We start from the raw sequence: 21700 nt of genomic DNA, 5'->3' as shown, positions 1-21700 counted from the left end.
GTCGCATTCAAACAGTGTTAATCTTGTTATGAGGGGTGGGGGGGGGGGGGGGCTGTGGTGCACACTTCCTTTGAAGCTCAACAAAGCTTGTCTCGCCACATCTGTGTCAATCAGCCCAGAGCCACTACCAGAGCCCGGCAGACTGAGGGGCCCACAGGCCTTCTTCACTGTTACTAAACACAACCACAGACACTTGTTAAAGGGGGAAGGAGTCGCAATGAGGTTAATAATGCGTCAGTGGGACATTGATAGACTCCATTAATATGCAGTCATATGGTGAGGGATATTTTAATATCAATCATTACCTGGGATGACATATTTTAATGTCCACTGTAAACACCTCTGAGCTGACTTTAATGCAAGTTTATGCTGTTAGCTGAATGCTCTGGCTGTGGATATTATAACAGCTCATTATGTTGAGAGTGCAGAGGAAAATATATATAGAATAAACTAACATGTTTAAAACCTATATACTGAACACATGAAATGGATGATTGTGGAGGGGAAGTAGCACATTATGCCAGGAAATAGGATGTAAATGCCTTGTTTTGATGAAATATGAAAAACATTTGTAGGACTCCATAGATATTATATTCTTCTTCTCTCGTTTTTTTGAAATTTTTTAGTGCAGAACATTTGTTGTTTAAGTTTCATATTTGCTTATAAGTTGGACAAATGTAAACAGCCTGTTTAGCTTTTCAAAATAAAATTGGATCAATATGACAAAATCTTTTTAATACAAATTAATAAATAAATTACACATAACATTCACTTTTAAAACATTAAATTTGCAGTTCTGCTCCATTGAAAAAAAACAAAAAAAATCAGACCAATACTGTATAATAATGTAACATCTTAAACAGCCTGTGCTTTTATCACACTGCTTTGATTCTCTTTATGCAGTAGCTTTATTAGCCTGAGGGGTGGGGGTGAAAGGTAACACATTTAATTCCACATTAGATAAACCGTGACCATCACGGATCATAATAATCATCATCCTCCCTCCCGGTCACAGCTATATTTACACACAGACCACTTTTAACAACATGGGACAAGATGGTAAATACCCCTAAGGGACATATCATCAGTTGTATACCTTAGCGTCATAGGGTGTTTCGGCCTTTAATCACAAGACGCCCTCTTTTCGAAGACAGGCCCACCACAGGCTGATCAGACCTGGGTGTGTGTCCCTAACATCTTGGGCCCCAGTTGGGGTCTTTGCTCTGATCCTGGCTGCAGCGTTCTGCGATCCCTAAAGTTTCTTTTATGGCCTGGCACAGGGCTTATCAGTGGAGGTTGCAATAAAACCCCTGCAGCTTTCCAAATGTGTTGTTCTGCCTCTGATACCATCTCCGTGTACCGCAGCCTCTTCCTCTCATTTGCTTCATCAGCAGCATCCTCTCAGGGTCGATTCTACGATGTAAACGATACGCAGGGTGTTGGACCAGAGGGCCAGGGAAAAAAACACATCCGACCTGATTACCCCATTGATTAGCTCAGTGTCATAACTTATGGCTTATGATAAGGTAGGGTATGATAATAGAAGGTCAGCTATACCCTGTAAGTACCTCTATGTGCTGCTTGTATTGTATGTACTTGCAGCTAGAAGTCCCAGCCCTGTGTTAATCCAACAGTTGTAACACAGTTAAGTCCAGGATATAGAAAATGTGCTGCCCTGTATCCTTTTCTGAGACAATTCATCATTTAGTGGCTTCAATTAGTGTCATAAATGTTTTAATGAACTTTCATACACCACATATTAGCTGGTGCTGGCAGTGTTGTCAAATACTGTACACATTACACCCTTGAGACGATTTGTTATCTTATAGGACTCCCTCCTCTCCACTGGGACAGTTTGTCGTATCCTGGGAAAATGTGCGCTGGCGCTTTGCAGGCTGGGAAATGCTGTGAGGAGATGAGACTTGAGAGTCTGGTGGGGCGGCAGGTATCACCTCCAGTTTGATTTCCGGGATGGTTTGGTCGGAAAAGATGATCGTCAGCTGCTCTTCAAACAGCTCCATCAGCCTCCTGCCCTCTGTGACAGCCTGACACCCAGAAGAAGAAATGTTTATTCACAGGTGTCAAGATTTGAATAACATACTGAAGAAAAGTAGCTTTTTTCGCAAACACTGTACCTCACTGAAGTTTCTGCAATTCCCGATGACGAGCCTGACGTCTGATATAAACTCTGCACTGCTTTGGTAGCACACACTCTGCTGAGCCCCCAGTCGTTCTTTCACAGTTGACAGATTCATTGGTCCCTTTATAGTCACCCTGTTATTAGCACATACCTACAGTATTTAGAAAGGGAGTGATAAAAAAAAGAATAAAACTTTATGGGCAGACGTTGAAGTACGATTATATTAATGATTAATATCTGGGAATATGTATTTATAAGGTTTATTACATGTCAGCATTGTGCAAAAAGGGTTATGGGTGTGTACCCAATGTTGTTCTGTTAAAGTTTACAATGAACAGAGCCAAAGTTTTTTTTAATATTGCAATGAACAGTTAATAGGCTATAATTGTTCATTTTAATCCATTCAGTGCAATAAATAGTCCATGCTCTGTCGATGTCAGCAAAACAAATCTCTATCTTTATGTGATTAAAGTTTTTTCTGTCTTTACTGGTAAATACTGCACATTACACATCATTAGAATTACAGTTATAATAACTCCATGTGACACTAATCCTGTAGTGCCATAAACTGCTGTCAGGCATGCTTCCAGACTCACCGAGGGGGAGGCAGCCTCTCCACAGTTTGAACTGGGGTCAGTGCAAAACAAGCGCAGCAGCAGCCTCTCACACTTCTGTAGTGGTAGAAAAAAGACATCTGATCATATATGTCAACTAATCACAGAAAAACACGTACAGCTGTCTAATCTGTAGTCTATTGCGTCATATTCAGTTCACACTGTATATAGTAGTTTTTATATTTCCTTCCATTTATAAATATTGAATGTTACTTAGCACTTTACTGATGTACATTTTTGACTGCCCTTACTGCTGTAACATTGCACATTTACCCGTTGTGTGGCTAATGGAGGATTATCTTATTTTATTTAAGCTAAGTGTTCCATGAATCTGCTTTGGATCAGGCCCAATGCTGATTCTTAGTCAAACCAAAGCAAAACACAGCAGCAGCAGCATTACACAGCTTTATTTTTCAGATGCTTAAAATTTTGTGAACCTGACATTATTTTCAGTGCTATAAGCATTTAATGTTATTCTTGTAGTAGTTGATGGAAAAGACTAAAAACATCAAACTCAATCTCATTCCCTTTAGAAATGTTTGAGCGTTTGTTTAAATTGAAGCATGCTAACTGTGGTTAGCTCCAGTTAGTTACAGCGGCTTCCCTGTGCCTGATTGAATTCATGTTCAAATTCAGACCAATATACAAGGAAGAGTTGGGTTTGCCTGGTTATCCAATGAGTGAGGTTAGATTTCAAATTAGTCTATTCAGTGATGAAGCAAGAGGTTGCTGAAACAAGTGCAAACGCTCACACACGCAAACAAGCCCCAAAAAATTGATAAGAATAGACAAAATTCAAGAATTTAGCTATATTTGAGGGAAAGGGGAAACTACAAACCTACATGACATGTCTGACTTACTTGAAAATGTCGAACTTAAATTTTTACTTTTGTGGCGTGACTCTAACTCTCTTATTAAAATCCACAATCTTTATTGTAATCGAATGGACTGTGATCATTTAAAAAACGTACTGACTCGTTTGTCCACAGGGGGCAGTCCACCTTCAGAGTCTGGCTCCGTCTTCAGTGTTTTGGCCTCAGGTTTGCTGTCACAGTCGTACTCCATCTCAGGCACCAACAGGTCACGGCAGAAAGAGCAAAACCAGCCCCCGCTGAAAGCAGACAGTCCACGGACTCAATATAAAAGTCATTAAAAACTGACACGCATTAGTGAAGTGAATAATGCTGCTGTCAGATGAAGTCGCCAAAAACAGCCTCAAGCTGAAAGGTCTTTTCTCACTTGACAAACACAATTCATTGATTCTGAAATAAACACAAGCATAAAAAACTAACTTATGAGTTATGAGTGTTTCATCTGAGACGAGCAGTAGATAAACTTCTTGCAGCCGAACTTGCCTGGGAGATTTGAGGAGGGACGGAACATGGCAAGCGAGGTGAAAAACTTTGGGACACTTGTCGCAGCACAGCAGCTCCCCTCCTCTCTGACACACAGCACACGAGACGTCATTAGAGTCTTCCAGTCGTGCTTCATCGTGGACTTCCTGCTCTTCTCCTCCCGGCGAACGGACGTGATGTGGAACGTCAGTCTTACTCTGGTCCAGCGGCCTGATCGGAGGCTTTGAGAGGCTGTGGGGTTTGTCTTCTGTGCTTTGAGGAACAGCTGTGGCCTTGTTCCCTCCGCCCTGGGCACTGAGTTGTGGGTGTTCACCTGTGCTGTCAGGGAGGCTGGCTCTTTGGTTGTTCTGCACCTGGAGCCACAAACAGCAGAAACAATCTCTGAAAATCGTCAAACATGTCATTAATAGGCTCCTGTGTACCCCTGCCAAGGAGGTTATGTTTTCATCAGTGTTTGTTTGTTAATTGGTCGGATTAAGCAAAACCTACTGAGCGGATTATCACAAAAGTTAAAGGAGGGATGCGGTATGGGTATCAATATGAATATCTACTTACATAGCTGTTGTCATCCTCTGGCTCATCTTTGATGACAATGATGGGCCCTGGTGACGACCTTCGTCTTTTCCTGACAGCTGAGCCCACTGCTCCACGCGCCTGATGTGTTTCTGGAGTCTCCCAGGAAACAGTCCTTGGGAGCAAAGTCAGAGCCACTTACAATTAAGCCAAATTCTCTGGAGAGGCCAATAAGACAAAGAGACGGGGGTCATATTGAAGCAGGAGTGTTCAAATCCAAAGAAAGAGAGAATCTGGGCTTTTGTGTGTGTGTCTCCTTACCCTGGTTTCTCCACTTGGGATGCAGCAGTGTACCCTGGGGAAATCTGTTGTCCTTGCACTGGAGAGAATTGAAAATATGTTTGCTTGTTACTATTTGTTAAACCATAACACATGCAGTCTGCATGCCACCACACCTGAGTCTGACACACACATACCATTTCTGTGAGGCAAAGACGGTGGCAGGTTCTGGGAATGGTTTGGATTCAGCACATACACTGGACCACCTGCATCGCTCGTCCTGTTCAGATATGTGGGCTCAATCTAAACACAGCATGGCATGTCATTTAGTACACAGCAGAAATAATGTCATAATAATATTCAGTTTTGTCAGTCGTGGTTGTCACCTACTCGTGATTGAGATGAACTCACGCCGCTGTTGATGGGCAGTGGTGCACCATGGGTGTACAAAGGTGAGGGGGGAAATAGGTCCATGGGTTTGGCTTGGTAGTTGGAGCTGCTTTCCACCCCCCTCAGAGGCTACAGATGAACGAGGGAGAGACAGAGAAAATGCTTCAATGACTCAAGTTATATTACTGGATATTAACTTTTTTTTTTACTTTTAAAAGAAGTATTACTTTATAATTTTGTAGGAAAGGGAATTTCAGCTCATTGAAGGGATCCAGATCTTATGGGGTTATTCCATTTCTTCATCTTTTTGGGGGTGGTATAATTGTTAACATTATACAAGGTGGTGTTCACCTGAAAGGGAGGGGCGTGTTTTTAGGGAAGCGAAATTTGGGCACAATTATGAGTAACCTACGACTCAGCAAATGCCACGTCCCTATTGTTTGTTATTTCAAAACAGTGTGAAAATTAATTTGCAGAGATTTAAAACGTTTAGATATAAAGTTAGATGAACACTAATTTGTTATTTTAGTTAATCTGCACTTAGAGCTGCACTATTACATAATAACATAACAGCCTACAAAAACAAAAGCAGAGATGTATAAATATTGACACGTCATTTCTAAATACATTACTTTAAGTGAAATATAATGCTAGCCTCATCACAATTTCAAAACCCACTGCAGCACCATTGGAACCCTTTGGAAAAATACTCATCACTATTTAAGGAAACGCAAACATTCAGGAATGCTGCTTTATTTCTTCACCACAGAGAACACTTGAGTTCTCATTATGCAGCTGTAGCAGCTTGTTCACATCAGCATGACACAACTTATGTGTGCACTTCACGAGCCAGTATTGTCCTGTGAATGAGCCTATAGTTCGGAGTTGGAACCAAAACACCCGGTGAACTAGACTAAACAACTTGGATGATGAGATATTATCAACTCCTCTCTCATGGAAACTTTGGTTTGTCCTTCATCACATCACGACACATGTTGGCTGCCTTTTTGCTGCAGATTGAGCAGTTTTATATCATGATTTCACGTCACAAGCCCATCCTAGACTTAAATCCATCATGACAAGGAACGACATAAATTGCCTGGGATGTGAAGGCTGTCAGCTCTATTCAGGACATCGCAATCCGCTGTCAGTGCCTGTTAATGGGGCTTGTCTGTCAAATGGACACAAGCACGGAAAGGCAGACCAACCTGGGGTGTGAACCCAGGGCTCAGTAAGGTGCCAGTTGGGCTGTTGTGGTTTGGAGGAGGCACCATGAACCTTCGGCCCGGTGGAGGTGGCATACTGTGGGAGGGAGAGCCTCCTTGCAGGGTGCCTGGGAGTGTTCGTTGTAGACGTACACTCTGGTACCACGTCCACGGTGGAGGAGGTGGCTGCGGCTGCCAGTGGGCCTGCGGGTTCAGCTTGTCCACCTGCATCTGGAGCTGAGCAAGGGTGTTGAGGGGACCTCCCTGGGCAAAGCCGCGGGGCGAGCCTGAGGGGCCTTGCCCAGGGTGGGACTGCTGATGAGGGATGCCCTGAAAACCAACCAGCTGGTGGCCTGGTACACTCTCTATCACTAAAGAGCCTGAGGGGACACACACACACAGACTGGATAAGCATAACAAGTAGGGATGAACCTACAAAACCCATCCAGAGAACTCTGGGAAAGTAAAGGTTTGAAAAGTAACATAAAAAAAGTTTAGGACATTTTTGAGTAGTATTGAGTGAGGAGTAAAATAAGGATAATGATATGTTTTTAATCTATTTAGCCATGAATCATGTTATCAATTGTTCTGATGAAAATGATTTTCAAGTGTACCCAATAAGATGTGTTCACGTGGCGTATTTAACATGCAAAGATATGTATATATATATAAATATACATACATATAATATAGCTCTCGTTTCAGACACAATTGTCAGACTTAAATTAGTTACAGCTGCTGTAATTGTCTGACATTCTTTCTGAGCTTTCTCTTCAATTCAGCGTCCCTCATCCAAATGACGACAGAGAACCACAATCTGTGGGAAGTGGTGAGACTTTGCATGAAGAAAAGTGGCAGTGATGGAAATAATTTAGACTTATTCCATTCGGGAAATACAAAGGGGACTGGTTTCTGATGGAAAACCACTTTCCAGTCTCTAGATCATGTGGCATCACCCACTGGTTTGTGAGCTGCTGTTTATAAGCCTCGAGGTTGGCAGTTTGACGGCACCATCTTGTTTTCTCTTTTTTTTAACCAGAAGTAAACTTATTTGGAGAAGTGAGGGGAGGGACTGTCTGAGAGTTTGAGGACACAGCATGCCCACCTACACCTATGACCTGAACCCATTTAACAGTACTAGCTATCAATCACATCAATTTTCTCTTTAATTTACAAAATGAACATCATGCTGACTTGAAACAAGTTACTGAGACCACTAACTCCTGCACCATGGAGCCGCCCTCTGCTGGTCATTTGAGGGAATACTGGCTTCAGCCACTTGTGCATTGGCTTCACTTTCCAGACCCAAAGTCCATTTTTGTATAGTCTATCCTCCAGATACAAAGCAAATGTAATCTTCAGTTGTCCATTTAATTGACTATGACAGTTGAATAAAAAAGAGACTTTCAACAGACAATCAGAAGAAAGATATAGACTATTCTTAAAACTGTTCAGAAATAGTAAATGTGGTTGAGGAATCACAAACTTTTAAAACATATATTCACATACCAACATATCATATCATTCATATTATATACATCTGCAATCTTACCCAGATCCATATTTGAGGCCCAGTAGGAGGATCGGCATTGGAAACGCACAGTGCTCTGTGGAATAAATGAGGTACTGCATTTTGCCCGCAGGAGGTTTCCAATCTGAAACAGAATCTGTGACAGAAGGGAAGTTATTAATAATTTTTTAGAGTAGGACACTTGTGTGTTACGAAAGGCATATGTTCCCTTTTCTCCGCATGCAAAGATAGACTCCGAACAGACTCTCAGAGCTGAGCTGAGTTTCACTTTGGGGAAAACAAGATGAGATGCTGCTGGCTGGAGAAATGATCAGGCAGCCGTTACCAGACGTTTACAGTACAGAAGGGCCGTGCCCCCATTCTTGACTGTGGCCCATTTGGTGAAGTCGATGACATGATCCAAGTGTCGGGACAGATAGCCAATGTCCTCTTGTTGTTTCCGCAAGCCGCTCTCATGATCCTTTGTTACAGCCTGGAAAACATGAATTAATGAATATGTGCAGTGTTCAAACAGCTTGAGGGGATGTGCTCTGGGCCTCGGGGTAAGACAGTCAACTGAGCTAGAGAGCAAGTAATGCTCCTCTGGAAACAACAGCAGAGAAAGCTACAGGTCTAAAACTGACAGATTACACTGTTCTGTTATATCTACGATGTATTAGACAATAAAAAGCTTTTATCGTACCTCGAGTTGATTCATTAGCATCTTTCCCTTTTTGTTTATCTCGAGAATCAAACTGCAGATGGACTTCTTTATTTCATCATGAACAGATGAACGATTCTGATCAACCTGAAGAAGTCTGCAAAACATACATCACAACTGATCACAAATAATATGCAGCATTAATCCCTAAACCCTCAACATCACAATAAATTACCAGCTGTTCTTCTTCATTCAGCTGGGGCTGGCTCAAATTGTGGCAGTGGCTAACTACCCTCCAGCGCTTGTGGCAGCTGCCGCAGCTAGTTGTCAATCTCTCCGGAAGCTGTCAATCAAGTTGCTGTGGCAGCTACATCTGCTTGTGGCAGCTGCCAGAGACATATATAGTGGCTGCCACTTTCTTTTCGCTGTTTATGGAACGTTATCTGAAGCTTCAGGGTTTCCTTTAGAAATTTAAAAGGCCTAAATTGGCTAGTTTTGCCACTTCTGTTTGTGGCACCTGCCAGAGACTCAAGTCTGTCAATACCAGCTGTCAATCAAGCAGCCGCTGTCTGTGGCAGCTTCATTCATGGGGTCAAGCTACAGAACAAAATGCATCTTTCAAGCAGTTCTCTAAATGATGAGCGTCTTCAGTTTTGTTTACGTAATCCTGAGGTATGTGGAGATACATACCCATTGTTAATGGAGTTCGACACGTCTTCAATCAGTTTCCTTTTCTCCTGCAGCTGATGGGTCATACTCTCCATGTGCTGTTTGTGGTTTTTATAAGCATCTTCAAGGAACTGGTAACTTAAGCATAAAACATAATGAATATAAGTATTATTATACATGATATTAATAGTGTGCTCTGATACTATAATTAATCAATTTCTCTCATTAAAAATCAATGTCATGATAATGGTATGAACTTAAGAATAGTTTATGCAAAATCAAATTTCAGATGTATTTATGATCATCACATTGTGCTCCGCCTGTGTGTAAACATGAGATTTGATTATATTGTGACTGTACTTGTGGTCCTTGTGCTTGACGAGCTGGCAGTCACGACAGGTCAGCTGGTCACAGGTCTCACAGAACAGCTTCAGCGGCTCTTGTTTGTGGACGTCACAGAACATCGGCCTCTGTGTCGACACTCCATGGACCTCTGGGAAACAACACAAGGCTCTTTATTTAAAAACAAGCTGATGTCTGTTTCTTCCACTGCCTGGGCACTTGGGCTTGGACTATACACTGGTTTGAAAAAGCAACAGTTTTTGGTAATACCCGATAGTTACATAATGTAATGTAATGACAAGGACCTAAATGGAACATAGTAAGGTTATGCTTGAGTTCAGCATTTCAAGATATACTGTACACTTTGCAATTGTAAGGGAATCAGATGTATTTATGGGTATAGAAAATATATAAATAATCATGCGGGTCACTCGCCAGTAACATTTGGGCCAATAATATTTGGGCCAATAATATTTGAAGCTATTAACAAATCATTGGTGCTTCTTTTCAAACAACATATTACAATGTTTTGAATTACTTTTGATTTAATTCTCCCTCACTTAATTACGTGCTTTTTGTGTTAGCTCACACTAACACAAAAACACATTTCAGCTGAGTAAGATGAATGAAAAAACTTTTGTGGCATAAAGATACTACAAGGGGGCATTATTTTACTTTTACTTTTTTGATTGGTAGTTGAGATTAGAGTTTATTTAAAATAATAACAACTGAAGTTATGAGCAGGGACGTGTCACGTGACTTTGGGGACCCCTGGTAAAAGGAACCCCCCCAGTAGTAAACTAAAGTAACCCAACGTTTACATTTTAAAGCTTTTGGCAGAAAGCAGGAGGTGTGGGGCCTCGTCACGTTGTTTCTCACCATGGTGTCATGGCAGTCTCCTGTACACAGCCAAACATAGAATTTAAGGGGGCTCTCAGAAAACTGACAGTGTATCAATGTAAAAGATTGTTGTAAAGCCAAATGCATTTGATTAAAATGATCTAAACTAAACCCAGAGACATCTACAGCACATAATAGCTCTTTGACATAGAAACACCAAGTATCTGTAGTGGAAAAATAACTAAGTGTGGTTGAAACCTGTAGTTGAAAAGTAAGTTTTTGCACACCTGTCTAAATACTTTTATGACCTGTCTAAATACTTTTATGACCTGAACTGTTTATGATCTGAACTGTGTGTGACCTGAACACTTTAAGACCTTTTTATCACGTATTTACTCTCCAAAGAACTGAATTTATGTCTGCTTTATCTTCAAAGGAAACATACGTAAATCAGTTTTCTGTGTTTTGATTCCTGTCTCAAACTGGGCCTACAGAACCGGTCTGAACTGGCTCAGACAAACAGCCTTAGTTCTCCTATATAAGATCCTTGCATTTGACTGTTCTCCATCAACACTCTGAGATCCCTGTGACTCTCTGTTGATCCTTTCTGCAGAAAGCCCCTATTAAAATACACAAAGACAAATTTGGTGTTCCAGCCTCTTGTATTTTCAGATTTCCATCACGTATTCCAAGAGAGATGAGAGCACTTGTTAGAATACCTCGTGATACCTCTGCCTTCTGCCTGATGGTGTGGTCCTTGGTGAATTTGACCCTCTGGTGGGCTTCCACACACGTGCCACAGAGGTACTCAACACAGTCCACGCAAAACCCGGCAGCTTCGGTGTTGTCCTCGCAGGTCATGCAGAGCTACGGAGAGATGACAGGCAGGTGACAGGAGATGGAACCATTTGTACCTATTGTTTGATCAATTATATCTGCAAGAATGAATGTGTACTCCTCCTGTCATGTGGATGTAACCTGGGCACGAGTCTGCTGTCAACATTTCCTCTGGTCAAACACTGTGGGAACAAGCTGACCTCGCTCATCTTGTAGGAGCATGACAGTCAATAACATCCTAAAAGGAAACTAAGCAACAGGGCCACCCTCCACCCTCCACCCTGCCACTGACCTGGGTGCTCCTCTCCACGGTGCTGCTGGGAGCCTCAGCCGAGTCCTTCACAAACACGTTTTCCACCACATCCACCTCCATGCACTCCTGCCTGCACACCGGACAGCGGATCACGTTCACTGGAACCAAACAGCAACACGTGAGGGAATAAAATGGACGCATGTGCTTTAAGAAAACAGTGTTGACACATGACAGCAGATATCTAAAAGGAAGATTTTACTTCATTTTTTGGACTTCGATGTCCACTGACATGCAGATGTTTGTAAACAAAGGGACTCACGTGGCTTGGTGGCGCTGTCAGCCAGGGAGCTGGGCAGCTCCGTCAGGGACAGACTCCGGGAGGGCGCGGGCAAACACCTCCTGCAGAAGGAGTGGAGACACGGCAGAAGTTTGGGCTCGCGGCTGTGGAAGTTCAGGCGGCAGGAGGGGCACGTGTCCAGGTGGTTGGGACCGACCGCGGCGGACTTCTCCTCGTGCACCGGCACGCTCTCCGCCTCGTTCCCCACGGCGATGACAGGAGCGTCCCCGGACTGTCCGTCTCTGTCCCCGCGTCCACCCCTCTGCTGCACCTCCATCCTGCTCCTCTCGGTGTGTGAAACAATAACCCACACAGGTGAGGATCATTTCCCTCCCATCCCCGCGAGGAGAGCGTCTCTTCCTCTTCTTCCTCCTCCTCTTCCTCCTCTTCGCTCTGAGCCAGTTTCCAAACACAGCGCGGTCAGTAATCGAGCTTCTTATCTGAGAATCGCCTTCATCGAGGATCTTCTCCTCACGAGAGGCACACACAACAATCCGTCCGCGTGAGGCTGTCGCACGCCCGCGCGCCGCAGATTTTGCTCAAACTGCACCGCACGCGCCCGATGCGGCACGGGAGGGGCGTGTTCAGAGGAGCGCGCCCTCTGATTGGAGGAGAGCTGACAGGGAGGAGGGAGGAGGAAGACAAACTACACGGCTCCTGTTTGTGTTTGTTACTCTCCCAGTTACTGTGGTTATGTCCTTTATTTTTTCATTCATTGTTCGTTTTGCTCCATTGCTGCATTGTATAGCTGTGTGCAGCGCTATCTGCAGCTCTATTTGGTGCATGCCCACTCGTGTGCTTGTGCTATCATGCTATCATGCTATTGTCCATAAGGTTTTTACCATCCATGCAGACGGTCAAACTTCATAGTTTAAGTTGCATGCAATGCAGTACTCTCTCTCTCACGCAAGAACTTATCTTTCACTCTTTAGTCAGTGTACCTCTCACTCTGAATCTATTTTGCATGAGAGCGACCCTTGAGCACATGCACTTGAACCCCCTGTACTGTCATAGATTGAATCAATTCTGTGGGAGATGTAGAAAATAAAAATTCTGTATCAGGCCATCTATTGTGATCAGCTCCAAAATGTAATGATTTTTCCCTGGACCAGTATTTTTCGATAGATAAATGAATTAAATTGGAAAGAGATGCATGAATTTTTATTGTGCTTTATTACTATTTCCATTACTCTTGCAATCCTCCATAAAATGTGTCATAATGTAAAATACAAATATAAACTCTTTGGGTTGGAGTCTGCAAAAGCTCTCAGTCAGAAATCACTATCTTATGTGCATGTAAGTATAAGCTTCAAGGTTCAAAGTACATAGTCATGAACTACATTATCTAATCAATAGGCCAGAGAGCTGTTCAGTTAATCTGTAATGGATCTGGCTGCAGAGAACCACAGTATCCCTCTCAGTGATGGAAACCGCATTCCTCTGCTCGGACTGGGCACCTATGGAGACCCTCGAACGGTAAGAAGGAGACCGTACGCTTATAATGTTTATGTGATTTAGCACCTGAATAACTTGTAACAATTAAGTAGTGTCAGTGTTCATTGCTGGACAAACATTAACATTTTCATTTGAACAGGAATGCTTGTATGCACAAATTGCAGCATGTCTCAATCCAAACTAGGTCAGATAATATTTACAATTTCTGTGGATTTCCTTCAGACAGCCAAAGGCACTGCACTAGAGTGTGTGAAGCTGGCCATAGATGTGGGTTACAGGCACTTTGATGGGGCACTGGTGTATTACAATGAGCACGAAGTGGGTCAAGCCATAAGAGAGAAGATTGCCGATGGTACCGTTAAAAGAGAGGACATCTTTTACTGTGGGAAGGTAATAAGTTCTGACAGGTGTCAGACAGGTGTCTCATTTGTCTGAGTCGGATTTGAGCATTTTTTTTATTTCATGTAAGATTTCACAATGCTACGGAGCCTAAGGACTTTGAACCAGGTAACCGAGCACAGCAGAGTTGTGTGCTATGCTGCAGTTAATGTGTATTGTCTTCCTCAGCTCTGGAATACCTTCCATCCACCAGAGTTGGTGAGACCGGCCTTGGAGAGGACGCTGAAAGCCTTGAAGTTAGACTATGTGGATCTCTACATTGTTGAGCTTCCTATGGCTTTCAAGGTTTCTACATAATACACATACACTGTGAATGGAACTTATCTTATCAGCCGAACGGTTCAGTCTGAAAGTTTCCTTGCAAACACTCAAAGGTTGTGTTAACTTGAAAAGTTGTTCTTATAATTTTCCTTTCTCGAACAGGATTATGTAAAAATCGAAGATACTTCAGTTTTGCTGACTGAAATCTATTTGAATTAAAACAAGGAAGAGAACTACAGAGGATGTCAATACAAATTTGATGAAACATCTGAATGATCATATATAATCTAACATTTATTATTGTACAATAAGATGTAAAGGCAACTTTATTAAAACGTCATTGGAGCCAGTGACCGGAACAGGTTGTTTCAGGTTGTTTTGTTCACAGTATAATATTTCTATGAGTAGTAAAATCAACAGAAATATTCAAGTTGTAGTCTATTACTCCTTTGCACTGATCACGACCAGATCAGGTCAACGCAGTTCCTCAGGAACCTTTATATTAAATTAACAAGAATTTATTGTGCTTGAATTCTAGCCTGGAAATGAGTTTTATCCAAAAGACAAGGATGGAAAATACATCTACCACCACACAGACCTCTGCGCGACATGGGAGGTGAGTTCACAATGAATGATCCTGCTATTTAATGATATTGCTCATCTCACCTAACCATAAATGTTTAGAAATTATATTTTCTTGACATGTTGGCAAATTTCTTGACACATTTGTGAGATTCAAGAGATCTTTAAGGTCACCTTACAAGTACAATGGAATTTGTTGTGGAGCAAGGCTGTAGATGCCGAACACAGCACGAATAAAGACTATAAATAATGGAAAATATATGGAATGAACAGTGAAAGCTGAGTCAAAGAATACACAGGGAAATAGGATGAAAAATATATAAATACATATATAAACAAGGAATTCAAAGTAGATAATAAAAATAATAATAGTAAATAATCAATGCTACAATAACGTGGCAACTGCTTTAATGATTAATTGCATTGATCCTGCATTTGATTCCATTAGATTCAACTAGAGGTAATAAACTGTCAGGCCAGTTAAACTTCATTTGATCCCTCAGGGTGTGTTCCATATTATTCAACAGCCTTTTTTTAACTGTTAGATTTTTCTGTGAATTTTAGTGGTTTGTACTGTGGATCATGTGTCTGATAATACAAAAATCTGAAAATAATAACAATAAAATTAGGAATAATGTCAAACCACATTGAAAGTGTCATGTGATGTTCCTTTGAATTTGCACGCAGCACGCTGATGCCTGGGATTTTGTGCTTCAGCATCAGAACCCAGTCAAAGAGTTTTATTTATTTATTTATTTATTTTTTACCCTACACAGTGTCGTTAAATCTGTAGACAGAGATTTGAATTTATTATTCTCACCAGGCTTTAGAGGCTTGTAAAGACGCAGGACTGGTCAAGTCTCTGGGAGTCTCCAACTTCAACCGCAGACAACTGGAGCTGCTGCTGAGTAAACCTGGCCTCAAACACAAACCTGTATCCAACCAGGTGAGCCCCCTCCTGTCTGTTACACTCCCACTCACATCAGACATAAGTTTGTGTTTAGTAAGGTAGGATTTACGGCCTGCGAGAGATTTATGTCCTGGAGATTTAATACTCCACAGACAGATGATGCTCCTTCATTGCACAAAACAGTCAGAGGCAATGTTAAAATACATTTTCCTTTCTAAATTGTTTAAAAAGCTGTGGATCTTTTCATTTCCACTCCATTTTATTTTTTGCCTGGTAACAGTGCTAATGTAATGTTTGACCCTTTAGAGCCGTTATCCTTTGAAATGATGTATGTTCTTCTTGCTTACCTGTAGGTCGAGTGTCATCCATATTTCACACAGCCAAAGCTCCTGGAGTTCTGTCGTCAGAAGGACATTGTGATTGTTGGTTACTGCCCAATCGGCTCCTCCAGAGATGCCTCCTGGTATGTACTGTACTGCTGGCTTCACCCTTCCACTACCAGGATGATCCTTTTAGACTGAGCTGCTGACAGCTGTTATTTTTCTAATGTTTTGTTCCTCCAGGAATTAAAAAAACCTCTGAAACTGTGTTTTTAGACAAACATGTGACACCTGATCGTGTGTCACTTCTCTCTTACACAAAGACAATGGAAGGGGAAACGTTAGTGATTGAATTAGTGTTCAATGACAACATTGAAGAGAGAAAATCCTAACACAACTGTTGTCATTGAAGAAACCAACAATTGATTTGCAGAGGAGATCATCACTTATCAAAGTCCAAATATAAATACAAACAGCAACAATCCCATTTGCAATTTATGATGAATATATAACAATAAAATCTAAACAATGTTACTAAGGGCTTGAATAAATCAACACAACAAAACAAGACAGATCTCTAAATAGGAAAGATAACATAAAAGTTCAAATTAAAATCAGGCATTAAAAGTCAACCCTATAAAATATGTTTTGAGCAATAATATGAAAACAGGCAAAGTGCTGGCAAGTCTAATCTCAAGAGCCTCGAGGTCCTGATGGCAAAGGTCTGATCCCCCTTAGTTACGAACTTATCAGCCTTTGTGTGAAATGACAACATTATCATAAACCATCAACACATTAGAGATGCTGAGAATAAAAACCTGGCGTCATTGGTATTTTCCTGTCTCTGGTTCAGGGTGAATGTGGAATGTCCCCCTCTGCTGGAGGACGAGCTGCTTGTCTCCATTGGCACAAAGTACAAGAAGAGTACTGCTCAGGTGGCTCTGCGCTTCAATGTCCAGAGAGGAGTGGTGGTGATCCCCAAGAGCTTCAGTCCAGAGAGGATCGAACACAACTTCCAGGTGAGTTTATATATATAAAATCATACCAGTGGGTTTGTTACAGACAGTAAAATGTTAGTTGCTAGGATTCTTAAATATACTTATTTATAAATATATGATTCTCATTAAATAATCCTCTCTTGGTATACAGATATTTGATTTCTCACTCACGGAGGACGAAATGAAAGCCATTGAAGCACTGAACAAAAACATTCGTTTTGTGGAGCTGCTGATGTAAGTAGTTTTTAGGTTAATTCATAACCAATGGGTCATATCTTGTTATCTGCTGTGTAATGCAATAAAAGTGAAATGCTTTTTATGTTGACGCAGGTGGAGCGACCATCCAGAGTACCCATTCCATGACGAATATTAAAGTTTTTCTCACTTTTTACACCAATAATTACAAGAAAAACAATGACTGCGTGTTTTGCTGTTGAAGGATTCCGCTGGTATGTTTTCATACTGAACACTAGAGGGCACCGTTCAGAGTGAATGAATAAGACAAGAGTAAAAAATACAAATTAAGAGAAGACTCTCTACTGGAATATACATGTGAAATGTCAGACTGTATATGTGTTGCCTATTAGTTTGATATGAGCCTCATAAGAAACTTGGGTTAAACTGAAAGTGAGCTCATTGTCAGTTTAACTGATTTGAATTGTACTGATGAAGCAGCGCTATAAATAAAGTTTCATCTCAAACTAAGACCATTTTAATTGAATGTGCTCAAATATAGAATAAGTGCAGGAACACATGAACATTGCTGCTTCTCTGGTTTGCTGAAACAGGCAAATTATAACTGTTAACATCCACTTTACAGTGTCTGATCCCCTCTGTGCTGCTTGTAGTGTTGATTTGTATTAAAAACACAACATGGACAACCTTTGTTTTCACATTGTGTGCCATCCCTGGTCTACAGATCCCTTTATGTATGAAGCATATTTATCACCTGTACACCTATATGTTAATGCACATCCGCTGTGTTATATTACATGGATATATTAGAGAGAGGAGCCGGAGGCCGAACAGGTTGTTTACGCAAATATATAAAGTAAAGATTTAAAAAAGAACAACTCTCACTTTAACTAATTCAATGGGCAAATATGCTGCTTGGAGGTGAGGTCAATCATCTTTGACATGATTCGGCCCCCTTCTGGAGCTTCTGAGGAGACTTTGCTACATGTGCTCGAACCAATCACAAGTAAGTCTCAATTATTACATTTCACCCCATTTGTATAGCATCAAATAAATAATTAAGTCTGCATTTATAGTCTTGATGACCACTCCAAGCACTTTACAGTACAGTTTTGCCACCCTCCTCATTCAGTGCATCTATGTGCAGCACAAGACAATTTGGGTTTCAGTACCTTGCCCAAGGAGAAAAATGGGGATCGAACTGCCCACTTTCTGTTGAGTGATCAACCCACTCTGTCTCCTGAGCCACTGCCACAATCAAATTAACCAAAAATCAAGACTGTAAATAAAAATGGACGACGCATCTCCACTTCCTCCTCCTATCCAAAAGTTAAACTACGATATCCCAGAACAGCGCCATCTTGTGCATCTGGAGCCAGAGTCTGTGCAGTGGGGGGGTGGAGCTGCGGTAGATTATCCCTTTCGGTAGACAAGCTCAACCAATCAGGAGTCAGTCTCAGCTGTCAATCATTACCTTTCACACAGTTTCTGTAGCATTTCATAACTGATTGAAACCAACCTTGCAGCCAGCCACCAGGTGGCGATCGAGACACAACGCCTTCACTTTTAGGGGCAGTCATATTGTCTATTTTTCTAAACAGTCTATGGCTTGTATGTATACGAAATAAATCAGTCCAGTCATTTCAATAATTATTAAGTATTTTATGGCTTCAGTACTTTGATGGCTTGAGATTTGCTTATTGACATTACCTGTAAAAAATTTTACTTGCAATACTCTTTTTGGAATGAAACACATGTAAGAAAATACTTCATGTTCACTACTACATTTCAATGATTAAAACACAATACAATATTGGCTGAACTTTCTTATTTAGTTATAATGATAATTCTTCATTGTGTATTCTGGAGCTGTAACATTACATCTGTGCTGCCTGAGAACACGGCAGCAAACCGTCTGTCAGACTTTGATATGAATTACTCTGAACTCTGTGTGTCTTGTTTGGCCAGAGAGGGTATACGAGTTTGGTCCGATCACAGACAACACACTGGCCATCACAGTGTTGACATATTGTGTAATCTTTGTGTACACACCTTTTACCTACTTCAAACACCGGGGGCCGGTCAAAGGCAGACATTTTCCACCACAACAGGAAAGTGGAGCAGTCACCATGAAGTTACACATGTGACTAGTTTGTTACGGCGGCTTTGTTATGGAGCACTTTTATTAGCTCTGTCAAGAAGGTCACGTTTCACCTCGGGCCATAGTTGGTTTCAATGAATATAAGCAGGGTTACGCAACAATTATTGGACGCATTACTAGAATACTTGGTGGAGGGATACAGTATGGGAAGAAATGTAGATCCAGGAATTTGCTTCACTTTCTTTAACATTGTGAGGTGTTTTTCAACATTTTCATTAATTTCTCAGAGAATAGTTCATGGATCTTTATTCAAAAAAAAGTCTGGCTTATTTAGAGGACTGGTATTTATGAGTGTGTGCAACCTGGTGCAGATCCCCAAATAAATCAGGATCTAGTGAATTTAGATGTGGTGTCATAAGGGGACTGCTGGGCCTTGGTGGAGGTGCACTCTCCATTCTAGTTTCTCCTGTGTAATGCACTTCTCCTTGTGGCTGCGCTGTGAATATTTTTCATTTACATCTGAGGTTGTGATGGACATTTAATCTGTAACACTGTAGCCAAAGCATCGCAGTGCACTCGTATAGTCAGTGGTGAAAGTTTTCTTGTTACAAAAGAAGTATACTTTTGACGAAAAACTGTTATTTTTAAAAGCGTGTGAGCACAGTTGTCATTGTGGCTGCACTTTGGAAATTGATTTTTTCCTGAAACATTACTACAATTAAAAACAAAATCTGTATCGAATGTTCTGTCTGCAATATGTGCTTTTATAAGGAAAAAGAGAACTTCCTTTTAAAGTAACTCTGAAAATAACTATTTTCTTAGCCCCTTCACGTCTTGGTCCAGCTCCCCCATAGCAAACTTTGAAGAATAAAATCATCAAGTTCCCTGATGTAATTTAATGTAAGCAATCTTTTGAATCCAACTGGTTTAATAATAATCATTAACAAGCCCCATGAGTGAGCCTCCACACCGTCTGAACTGTTGTGGACTAAAAGTTTTACTTCTCATGTCAGGAGATTTTAAATCAGATGCTCCACACTTCTAAATTAACAAACACATTTGATTCTGATGGGAAGAGACAGAATGGGCCCTTCAGAATAAACAGAGTACAATCTGAGCAGTGACCTGTGGTTGTACAGTCAGAGAGCAGCGGGGCACTGCAGACAGAAGGAAGAAATACAGTTCGTTAATGAGCTCCCTTCTTTTTTTCCTCCTATTTTGTCTTTTTTCCCCACTTGTGGATGTTTGCAAGTGTGACTCTGACTCTGGATGTTGGACTTCTGCTGCAACTAAAAACTGAATAATACCAGCTGTAAGGATTTCTATTTTACCTGGTGTGAAAACAGTTTGTATAAATAGATTATTGTCAGCTTAGAACATTTCCTCTCAGGGCACATGCAACAGACTTTAAGGAAACATCTGACTGGAATAGCTTGGTAACCTTTAGGGTTGAAGGGTGTTTTCACACATACCTAGTTTGGTCCGGGCCTTCGGACTCATCAGTTTAGTCCAAACCAAAATAAAAGGTGTTAAAGAAAGAAATGATCATTATCTCTATTCGAACAGAGGGAGACATTTTGTCTGTGCACTTTATAAAAAAAAGTCAGATAAACACCTTCTAAAACACAATAAATGTCAAGTATAGATAGACACAGCGCACGAAGGTGATGATGAGAGGATGTCACATAAAATTCTTTATCGTGCCTAAATTGCAATGTGAAACATAAACTGACAAAAACAAAGATATGAACCATGGTCCGGACTTTCAGGAGTGAAAACAACAGGAAGTGACAGAGCCCTGCCTGAGGATCTGAGGCTGCACTATGGCTCATACCAGCAGGAAGTCGGCAATATAACTGGGAGCTAAAGCATTAAGTGCTTTAAAAGGGATTCAAAGGCAAAATCTTAAAACTGACTGGTAACCAATGAAGAGACGCTAAAAAAGAACTAACTTGGTCTCATCTACTTGCCTAGTAAGAGCCAAGCAGCTGCATTTTGTACCAAGGTGTGAGATTTCTCTTTTGGCTCAACCCCGAATACAATGAAATACAATAATCTAACCAAGATGAAATAAAGCTTCAGGCCGAGAGAGAAAAAGATAGTGAAGGCATGACTTCACTATGTTTTTTAAAGTGTATTTTAAATTCAATTTTTACTGCCAAATATCAAACTCACGTTTACAGGATGCAGGTTTGATTATTCGCAGAGAGGAATCCGACATGTTTGTGTTAAACGGGGACCTGGCGGTGATGAGATGCCACATCACATTTGTGACCAGGAGCAGCACATTTTGGACTCATTCAGAAAAATATTAATTTGCTCATATACTTTACAAGTCAAAACTGCCACAAAACTGAAGTCAAGCTCCAGAAAACCGACGTGTCTGTCTCATGAATTAGAATTGGGTCGGCGGGGGGGGGTGTAACGGTCTCACTGTGAAAGAAAGAAAGCTGAAACACTGCATCACCCCCCCCCCCCCCCCCCCCCCCCCCCCCCCCCCCCAAACCCCACCTCCATAAGACCCTCTGGATTGT

General features: G+C 41.3%; 2 protein-coding genes across 5 annotated transcripts; one reads left to right on the top strand and one right to left on the bottom strand.

The window, feature by feature from the left end:
- Positions 1-689: 689 nt before the first annotated feature.
- Positions 690-12550, bottom strand: LOC117763504 (transcription intermediary factor 1-alpha-like). 4 transcript variants are annotated; one of them, XM_034588678.1, is made up of 20 exons: positions 11928-12540; positions 11648-11766; positions 11238-11385; positions 9697-9829; positions 9358-9474; positions 8710-8824; positions 8353-8499; positions 8049-8163; positions 6500-6876; positions 5292-5420; positions 5099-5204; positions 4944-5001; positions 4665-4797; positions 4110-4462; positions 3730-3865; positions 2737-2811; positions 2136-2291; positions 1804-2045; positions 1589-1617; positions 691-1415 (listed from the first exon to the last, which is right to left on the bottom strand). In XM_034588678.1, exons 1-18 carry the CDS (start codon positions 12220-12222, stop codon positions 1824-1826), a joined length of 2934 nt encoding a protein of 977 aa, XP_034444569.1. In that variant the 5' UTR covers positions 12223-12540; the 3' UTR covers positions 691-1415; positions 1589-1617; positions 1804-1823. The 4 variants fall into 4 exon arrangements, 3 of the variants coding, with proteins under 3 accessions (XP_034444568.1, XP_034444569.1, XP_034444570.1); XM_034588677.1 differs by having other exon boundaries at positions 690-2045; positions 11928-12539; XM_034588679.1 differs by having other exon boundaries at positions 691-2045; positions 5099-5140; positions 5372-5420; positions 11928-12536.
- Positions 12551-13273: 723 nt separating this feature from the next.
- LOC117763322 (aldo-keto reductase family 1 member D1-like) lies at positions 13274-17387 on the top strand. The gene is made up of 9 exons (XM_034588338.1): positions 13274-13421; positions 13623-13790; positions 13968-14084; positions 14599-14676; positions 15466-15588; positions 15906-16015; positions 16726-16891; positions 17022-17104; positions 17201-17387. Exons 1-9 carry the CDS (start codon positions 13329-13331, stop codon positions 17241-17243), a joined length of 981 nt encoding a protein of 326 aa, XP_034444229.1. The 5' UTR covers positions 13274-13328; the 3' UTR covers positions 17244-17387.
- The last annotated feature ends 4313 nt before the right edge of the window (positions 17388-21700 follow it).

This window comes from Hippoglossus hippoglossus, chromosome 6 (genome assembly GCF_009819705.1).
Source record: "Hippoglossus hippoglossus isolate fHipHip1 chromosome 6, fHipHip1.pri, whole genome shotgun sequence".
NCBI lineage: Eukaryota > Metazoa > Chordata > Actinopteri > Pleuronectiformes > Pleuronectidae > Hippoglossus > Hippoglossus hippoglossus.
Note: the sequence above shows the minus strand (reverse complement) of the source record. Positions and strands in the feature narration are given on the sequence as shown.